Source organism: Moschus berezovskii, chromosome 2 (genome assembly GCF_049115385.1).
Source record: "Moschus berezovskii isolate FMDL1 chromosome 2, NW_MosBer_1.0, whole genome shotgun sequence".
Taxonomy (NCBI): Eukaryota; Metazoa; Chordata; class Mammalia; order Artiodactyla; family Moschidae; genus Moschus; species Moschus berezovskii.
In genome coordinates, this window is record NC_142461.1 from 10,066,259 (window position 1) to 10,074,480 (window position 8,222).

Genomic DNA, 8,222 nt, shown 5'->3' on the forward strand with positions numbered 1-8,222 from the left:
GCAGCAAGTGCTGAGGTTTGCTCTGCAACTGCAGGGCCTGCCTGGTGAGTAGTCAGTCCTGCCAGATCCCCACCAGGAGGGGCCAGTTGCCTCTCTGCGTTATTCTCTCTATGGCCGCCGGAGAAGGGTGTCCTGGTAAAATTTCTGGCCAGGGAGGCCAGGTAGAGCCGATTCAGCTGCGCAGCAGCGTTCGGTAAGATGCCAGGAAACAAGCCTCCTGAGTTCTATTTGAAGCTTTCAACTGTCACATAGTGTGGCTTCAGGCAAAACCCTCCAGCAGGTGGGGCCCGGGGTCCGTGATTTCTAAGCCCCAGCTACCAAAGCTTATGACTCAGGGGTCAGGCCGGAAAAGATGCGGCCCCTTTTTCACCCCAAATGTGGAGGAGGTGGATGGGCACTGGATGCCAGAGGGTCGAAAGACCAGAGGACCAGAAGGGTTCGGGCAGTGTCCTGACAGGGCGGGGCATGGGAAGCGAGTTCAGGGCATGCAAGTCTCTGATTGGCTGTGCTGCCCTTCGCTCCGCCCCCTGCTCTATAAGACTCGCTCGCGGCTTGCTCGTGGCCAGTGTGGGGGCTGCGGCTGCGGCTGTGTCTTGCCGTGGTTTGCTGCGTCCATCCTCCCCCGCGTTGGGGGAGCTGCCGGCCAGACCCGCGGACCTGCAGCTGAGGGCCGCCGGGGGTTGGGGCGGGGGATGCCGGGCTGCCGCATCAGCGCCTGCGGCCCGGGGGCCCAGGAAGGGTCGGCGGAACCGGGATCCCCGCCGCCGCCGCCCCCCCGGGAGCCCCTGTCGTGCCCTCAGCCCCCATCCCCGAGTCCGACCTTGACCCCGACCCGGGCTCAAGCCTCATCGCAGCCCGAAGCGGCCCAGGAGTCGGCGGGCTCCGCTGAGGGGCTGGAGCTGCAGCGCTGGCGCCAGGGCGCTAGCGGGGGCGCGGGGGGCCCCGGGCCGGCAGGGGGCGCGGGCGGCGGCCCCGGCGCGGCGGCGGCGGCGGCGGCGGGCGGCCGCGCGCTGGAGCTGGCCGAAGCGCGGCGGCGACTGCTGGAGGTGGAGGGCCGCCGGCGCCTGGTGTCGGAGCTGGAGAGCCGCGTGCTGCAGCTGCACCGCGTCTTCCTGGCGGCCGAGCTGCGCCTGGCGCACCGCGCCGAGAGCCTGGGCCGCCTGGGCGGCGGCGTGGCGCAGGCCGAGCTCTACCTGGCGGCGCACGGGCCGCGCCTCAAGAAGGGCTCGCGCCGCGGCCGCCGCGGCCGCCCGCCCGCGCTGCTCGCCTCGGCGCTGGGTCTGGGTGGCTGCGTGCCCTGGGGCGCCGGGCGCCTGCGGCGGGGCCACGGCCCCGAGCCGGAGTCGCCCTTCCGCCGGAGCCCGCCCCGCGGCCCCGCCTCACCCCAGCGCTGACCTCTGGCGCCGGGACCCCTGGCCACCCCGAGAGACCACCGCCCGGGTGCCGATCGATGGACTGCGGACGCCGGCTGGGTGGAACGACGTCACCGACGCGGATGGACAGATTGGCCGACCACAGGAAGAGACAGTCGGGGGGCCGGGGGCCCAGTAAAGAAGGCGAAACCGAGGTGCGGTCTTAGCGGCTGGCGCATCCGAGGGGCGGGGCGGGGAGACCTCCCTTGCCTAGAGCTTCTGGAGTTCGCTAGGTCGTTAAATAAAGCTGACCACTTTCTGTTGCCGCCCCTCCCAGAACTCCTGGGGAATGAGGTAGTGGCACTAAGTCCCCATTATAGAGTTGAACACATTGAGGCCGCTCAGATGCCAGGAAGGGTTTGCCAGCAAACTTTTACCGGTTGGAGCAACCCCACTCTCACCCCCTCCAGCGTTGCCTTTCCTAGGTCCCTTGGGGCTGTAAGAAGAGTCTTGCCCTTGAGGCTGCTACTCTCTGGCACGCCCTTCGCAGGGCAGAATAATGAGGCCCCAGGATGGGGTGGCGGCTGGCACAGCGATGTCGCTTTGAATTGTCTCCTACGGCACTATTTCCCATTTGGGGAGATGGAATCGCAGAGAGGGTAAGGATTTGCTCCCATCATACTATGCTTAGGCCCTTCCACTTCTGGGGGACGGGTCTTTCCTCAGGCCCTCATGCAGCTTCACTGAGAGCTGACTCAGATGACCAAGGGTGTTTGGTGACTGCCTGAAGGTTTGCAGGTTCTCCTAGGGGCTCCCAACCTGTCGCTAAGATGGCTCTGCCAGGGATGGAGCCAGGTGACATTCTGTAACGGGCCCCAGGGGAGCAGGTATGTCATCGGCTTCTAGATTCTAGGAAGTGGGGCCTTAAAGGGCCAGACCTGAAATGAGATCCACTTCCATTCCACATGCCCTTCAGGCCCTGCTCCCCTGCTCCACTCAGCTGTGAATGGCCTGGATGATGCTTTGCTGCCCACCAGCTGAGCTGACTGCTGTCTCACTTGTTGGTCTGTGAACTGGGTATATTCACCTCCTGGAAGGTTTGTTGGGAGATTAACACAGGGCAGAGGTCTGTCTTCTCCCATAAATCATGGAAGAATGTCTTATTCTCTTGTGTCACACCTAGAAACGGGCACTGCTTTTGCTGCTGGAGCCCAGGAGCTGATCTGAAGTCCTTATTTTACATAGTGGCAAGGTCACCTGCCAGCTAGGGACAGATCTAGGTCCTTGGGTGTGTGTGTGTGTCCTTCTCGCTGTATCTCTGCTGGGCAGGGGCTAGGTAGAAGTGTCAGCTTGTCTGCCATGTTACCTAGAACAGCGGTCTCCAACCTTTTTGGTTCCAGGGATCAGTGTCTGGGAAGACAATTTTTCTAACGACTGGGGCTGGGGGTGGGTGGGTGGGGGGATGGTTTGGGGATGGTTCAAGCGCATTACATGTATTGTACACTTTATTTCTACTATTATTATAGCAGCTCCACAGCAGATCATCAGTCATGAGATCCCAGAGATTGGGGACCCATGACCTAGAACAACTCCATCCCCTATATGGGCTGGTTTCCTCAGTCCCTCTCTGAACATAGCTGTCCCTCCCCATGTCAGAGCTTGCGGGGGAGAAGGGGTAGAACCAAGCAGCTAAGAGTCACGGGAATTTGGTTTAATCCTAGAGTCCTTGGGGTCAGGTGCACTGCTCTGAAAGCCAGAGCCCCAGGGGCCCTCACCTATCCCTTCTCCAGCTAGCTCTTCCTCTTCCAAGGTACCAAACTTTTTTTCCTGGTTTCTCAGCTCACAGCCAGGCCTTCCTGAACCCATTCTTAGCTGGGGAGGGGAAGTTCAGGGGAGGTCTCAGAGACTCTGAGAACTTGGGAACCAAGAGAGCAGTGAGGAGCCCTGGCATCCTCTGGCCTCCCAAGGGAAAGGAACTTCCAAAGCCACCTGGGTCACTTTGGGTCTAGAGGCCCAGAGAGGACAGGGACTCCTGGAGGTGACAGTGAGGAGCTTCAGGCCGCAGTGCTGGGCTGCAGCCAGGACTGTTTGCATGGGAGGGACTCTTGGTCCAGAGAAGCTTTTAGCTAATGGTTTAAAGTGCTCTGTGACACCACAATTTTGCCTTTCTCTGGGAATTATTGGTAATCAGCTTTGCCCTGGTTTGGAAGAGGGGAGTGGGGCGGATAGGGAATTAGAGATGGCTCTTGCTGGAGAAAGTGGTATATGTAGGGATGGAGATTGGTCCCAGGCTCACAGGCAGCTCTGTCCCCTCCCTCCACTTGCAGATGTCCCAGGCTTCTCATTAGGGCCTCAGCCAGGGCACACAGTACTCACTGACTTAAACCCCAGCTCTTGGTTCAGTGCTCTGTCCACTACCCCTCAGCCAACAAATGCAATACATGTCTTCTTCCCACCCTTGCCTGGCCCACCCAGGATCCCTCTAGAAGGTTCCATTTTCTCCTCAATCAGCAAACACTGATCTCTGCTCAGTCCAGGCGCTCAAGAAGCAGCACGGAATCAGAGTGTCTCTGCTTTCAAGGGCTTGTGTCTCCCAGCCCTCCTCTAGACAGCCTGCCCTGGCGTTGTTGGAGGAGGGCTGTCTTCAGGCCTTCACAACTAACTATGAAGTGAGTGAAAGTCACTTAGTCGTATCCGACTCTTTGTGATCCTGTGGACTATACAGTCCATGGCATTCTCGGCCAGAATGCTGGAATGGATAGCCATTCCCTTCTCCAGGGGATCTTCCGCACCCAGGGATAGAATCCAGCTTTCCCACATTGAGGCAGATTCTTTACCAGCTGAGCCACCAGGGAAGCCCCACAACTAACTCTGGCCCCTGGTTATATATTGTAGCCCCACCCCCCCCACCCCCCGGCCCCCGCATGACTTCCTAAACACTTTCTAGATGGCCCAGCCATCTAGCCCTGGGGACTGGACTGAGGACAGGCGATCGAGGGATCTGTGCACCGAGGACACTGATGGCCACTAGTGAAGCTGGGATGTCAGCAAGGCGAAGGGAGGGGCGGGAAGACCAGTTTAGGGATTAGAGGAACCTGCCCCTCCTCTGGATGAGTCTTGTCGCTCTCTTGGCTGGCCCTGGGCAAGTGTGGCGCCCCCGGGCGGCGCCACCAGAGGGCAGTGTGGGCTGCTTCCCGGGGCGTGGGGGCGTGGCCTGGAGCAGGTTCCCTCTGTCCATATCCCCGCCCCCAGCCCGCCCCTACTCCTATGGCCCGGGCATCTCAGGCGTTGAGCTTTAAGGGTCTGGCAAGAACGTGAGAGTACTGGCGGTCACTTAGAGAAAGGGCGGGCCTCTGACCTCAGAGGGCAGGTCCATCAGGAGAGACTTTCCTGGAGAGAGAGGTTGCACCTGTTGGCGGTTACCGCCTGCGTAAAAGCCCAGAGTACTTTACCCCTCCCAGATGTGTTAGACTGATAATTGATCAGAACACTCCATCTCTGCCGCCGCCACCTGGGGATCAAGGTGGCTTCCCAGAGATTAGGCTGAAGCGACAATTCGCAGCTAAGGTGCTCCAAGCCGGCAGTGGGTAGTCTCTAGAAGGTTCCCTTACCCTGACAGCCAGGTCCCTCCAGAAAAACCTGGGGTCCCAGTCTTCTCCGAGCTGAAGGAGGAGAACCTTTATCTCCTCCCCACCTTTACATCCAGCGTGGGAGGAGGTATTTGGGAAAGCTGGGACATCCCCAGCCTATTTCTTCCTGCATTAGATCTTGACCGCACCCTGGCTAGGAGTGATAGGGGAAGGGAATCCTTGGCTGTGGAATAATATATTCACCACCACATCTATGCCAGGTACTGTGCTAAGCACTTTACACCCATTAGCTGTTTCAATCCTCCCAGCAACTCTACCAACAAAGTAGAAGTTATTCCCATTTCCACAGATGAGGAAACTGAGGGTCAGGGAGAGCTGATGACTGGCCCAAGGACATGGAACACCTAAGTGGGGACACCTTCAACATTAGGCTATGTGGCTTTCCATTGATCAAGATTGAGGGCTCCACGTGGGTTTCTGAGCGCTCACCCTTTAAGTCTGGGTATAGGAAACCCTAGTCCTTGGTTCTGGGGAGGGATATGATCAGACATTGGTGGCACAAGGTGCCACCCCTCCAAGGTCTGGCCACACCCCCCAAAGGCTGGCTCGCTAGCTTGGTTGTCTGTGCTCTGGGGTATGAGTCAGGCTGAGTCAGCAGGGCAGGTCAGGGGTGCTTAGGGCCTGGGTTTGCCTTGGAGGGCTTCCTCCTGCCCGGCACACCTGGGCTGGCATGACTGGAGAGTGAAGAGCCTGGGATGGTAGAGGAGGAGGGTGACTGGCTCCATGGTGGGGCAGAAAGTGTCCTGATACTTAGAACGAGAAAGACCTGGGATTTAGTCCTGGCCTGGAGCTCAGCTTCTCAGCTGGGAGAACTTGGGCAAATGACTTCCCTTCTCTGAGCCCATTTCTTGTGTGTGTGTGTGTTTTATGGGGAGTTAGGGAGGAGATAATTTCCGAGTATTAAGTGAGAGGCCACATTAAGTGCCTAGCACACAGAGGTCTGTACATGCTCGGTGGAGACAGCCTACCTGGCCTAGGAGAGGCTGCCAGGACAGAGCCCCCAGGCAGTGTGGGCCTTTGCTTCTCCAGAGCATCGCCATATCAGGCATCCCAGAACAGTCCCCCTTCTCCCCCCAGTGCCTTCCCCGAGGAACTCCATAAGGGGAGACGTGGAGGAGGGGCAGGCGTTTTATCCCAGGAACATTCCATTCCAGCTGCTCAGACCAGTGGGGATCCCAGCCAAGGACAGAGGCCCAAGGGAGCTCACCCCAGGAGCCCCCACCCCTTCCAGGGCGGGAGCCATTGGAGCCCTTTTCCAAAATATTGCCCTTGCGCCTGCTTTCCACAATGGCCCCTCTTAAGGAGGTAAATGCTGAAGGGTTTGGGTGGGGCTGGGTGGCTGTGTGAGAGAGAAAGAGGTAATGAAAGCTCTTGAAATTATTCTTTCCAGCTCCTCCCAGCTCCTCTGAGCCTCAACTTGGGATCTCACTTCTGGATTCTGCTCCTTTCACCTCCTACAGGAAGACTTCTCTGATACATCCTGCACAAGCGCAGCACCCTCCTCACCTCAAAGGAGCCCCTCACTTGACAGTGGCAAGGGGCTGGGTTCTGGGGAAGTTGCCTCTGCTAGGACTTTATATATTCCCGCATTTGACTCTGGCTTACATGGTACAACTGGGGATGTTACAAGTCCTTTGAGATGCAATCAGATTAACAGAGCAGCAAACCTTTCCACTGAGAAAACAATTTCTCTTTAAAAAAACAAGTCTCGGTGCAGCTGGGGTCCCCATCTTGGTAGATGCTGTTGCTGCTCAGTCAACAGTGGCAGGAGGGCTGTTTGAGGGAAAACGTTGCTCTGAACAATCCCTCAGTTTCCTTTGCCCACCATCCTTGCCTGTATCGGTGCCTGCCTGCGGCCCCTCAGAAAGATAATGGGCTGCTGGCTCCCAGGGGACACACCTCTTTCTCAGGAAGAGGGGTTGACCACATAAAAATATTATTTTAAATGAAAAAAGGGAGCACTTGATTCAAATATCTTGATGGTAGATGGAAGGGGGCCACATGGACCCACACCTAACCCAGAACTTGTAGAATTCCGCAAAATGAACGCATATGGAGTCAGGCGCCTGTTGTGTACATTCAGGAAGAATGAATCTCCGTGGTGTGAGACAAGCTTGTGTGGTCTTGAGGTCTGCTCTGTGAGTGCCCGCGCCACCTGTCCTTTGTGCATGTCAGTCAGGGCTCTTTAAGTTGGCAGTTCCTTGAGCAGCTTCTGTTTAGTTTCGTTTGGCAGTCCGGGCCTGTTGACGGATTTGCAGACTGACTGCTCCCTTGACTTGGCTCCAAGCTGAACCTCTCCAGGAAGTCTTCCCCAATGAAGGATGTGATGCGGAAGCTCGGGGATGGGATGCCCGCACGGGACAAAGGGATGCGATTGTGAGGACATGGCAGCATGGTGATCCGTGGGGAACTGCGTGTGACTGTGCTGGTGAATGGATAGACCTGTCCGTCGGGGTCCCAGTGGAGACAGGGCATACTCAAACTGGGGAGAGATTTTAAAAGGGACTGTTTCTGGGACTTCCCTGGTGGTCCTGTGGCTAAGACTCTGAGCACCCAATGCCAGGGGCCCAGGTTCCATCCCTAGTCAGGGAACTAGATCCCACATGCTGCAACTAAGAGTTCATGTGCTGCAACTAAAGATTCTGCTGCAATGAAGATTGAAGGTCCTGGGAGCTGTGACTAAGACCCAGATCAGCCAAATAAATAAATTTAAAAAATAATGTTTTTTAAAGAGACTATTTCAAAAGCTGTGGGCTGGGCTTAAGAAACTAACAAGGTACTGCAGCTATCTCTGGGGCTAGCAACAGAGAGAAGCCTTTACAACTCCTGGGCCTGAAGGGGTAAAGAGGGGGGAGGGGAGGCAAGGGCTTCGGGACCTGGAGAGTGCAGCTGTGTGGAGAGGAACCCTGACAGGAGCAGTGGCCTTTGGTGGAGCGATGTAGGCAACCACCACGACGACAGGGAGTTGGGAAGGGAGCAGGGAAATAAACACCCCATTCTCCTCCTCCCTCCGGTACCTCCTGCTGGGGACTCTGATTGGCTGAACCCCACAGAGAGGCAGGGAACAAGGGAGCCATTGATGCACAGTTCATAGAGGTCAGCCTCCCAGGGGCACAGAGCAGGAAGGAGGGCAGAGAGTGGGACTGGAAGGGCCGACATGTCCCGCAGCTGCCTGCGGGGCCTATCTTTCATTCCCCAAAGTTCATAACAAGGCAGTTCC

The 8,222-nt window shown here is 57.5% G+C and overlaps 1 protein-coding gene across 2 annotated transcripts; it reads left to right on the forward strand.

Annotated features, from left to right (window-relative positions):
• Positions 1 to 578: 578 nt before the first annotated feature.
• On the forward strand, positions 579 to 7,693 carry TRNP1 (TMF1 regulated nuclear protein 1). 2 transcript variants are annotated; one of them, XM_055398026.2, is made up of 3 exons: positions 579 to 1,567; positions 2,329 to 2,449; positions 6,393 to 7,693. In XM_055398026.2, exon 1 carries the CDS (start codon positions 693 to 695, stop codon positions 1,392 to 1,394), a length of 702 nt encoding a protein of 233 aa, XP_055254001.2. In that variant the 5' UTR covers positions 579 to 692; the 3' UTR covers positions 1,395 to 1,567; positions 2,329 to 2,449; positions 6,393 to 7,693. The 2 variants fall into 2 exon arrangements, with proteins under 2 accessions (XP_055254001.2, XP_055254000.2); XM_055398025.2 differs by lacking the exon at positions 2,329 to 2,449.
• Positions 7,694 to 8,222: the final 529 nt, after the last annotated feature.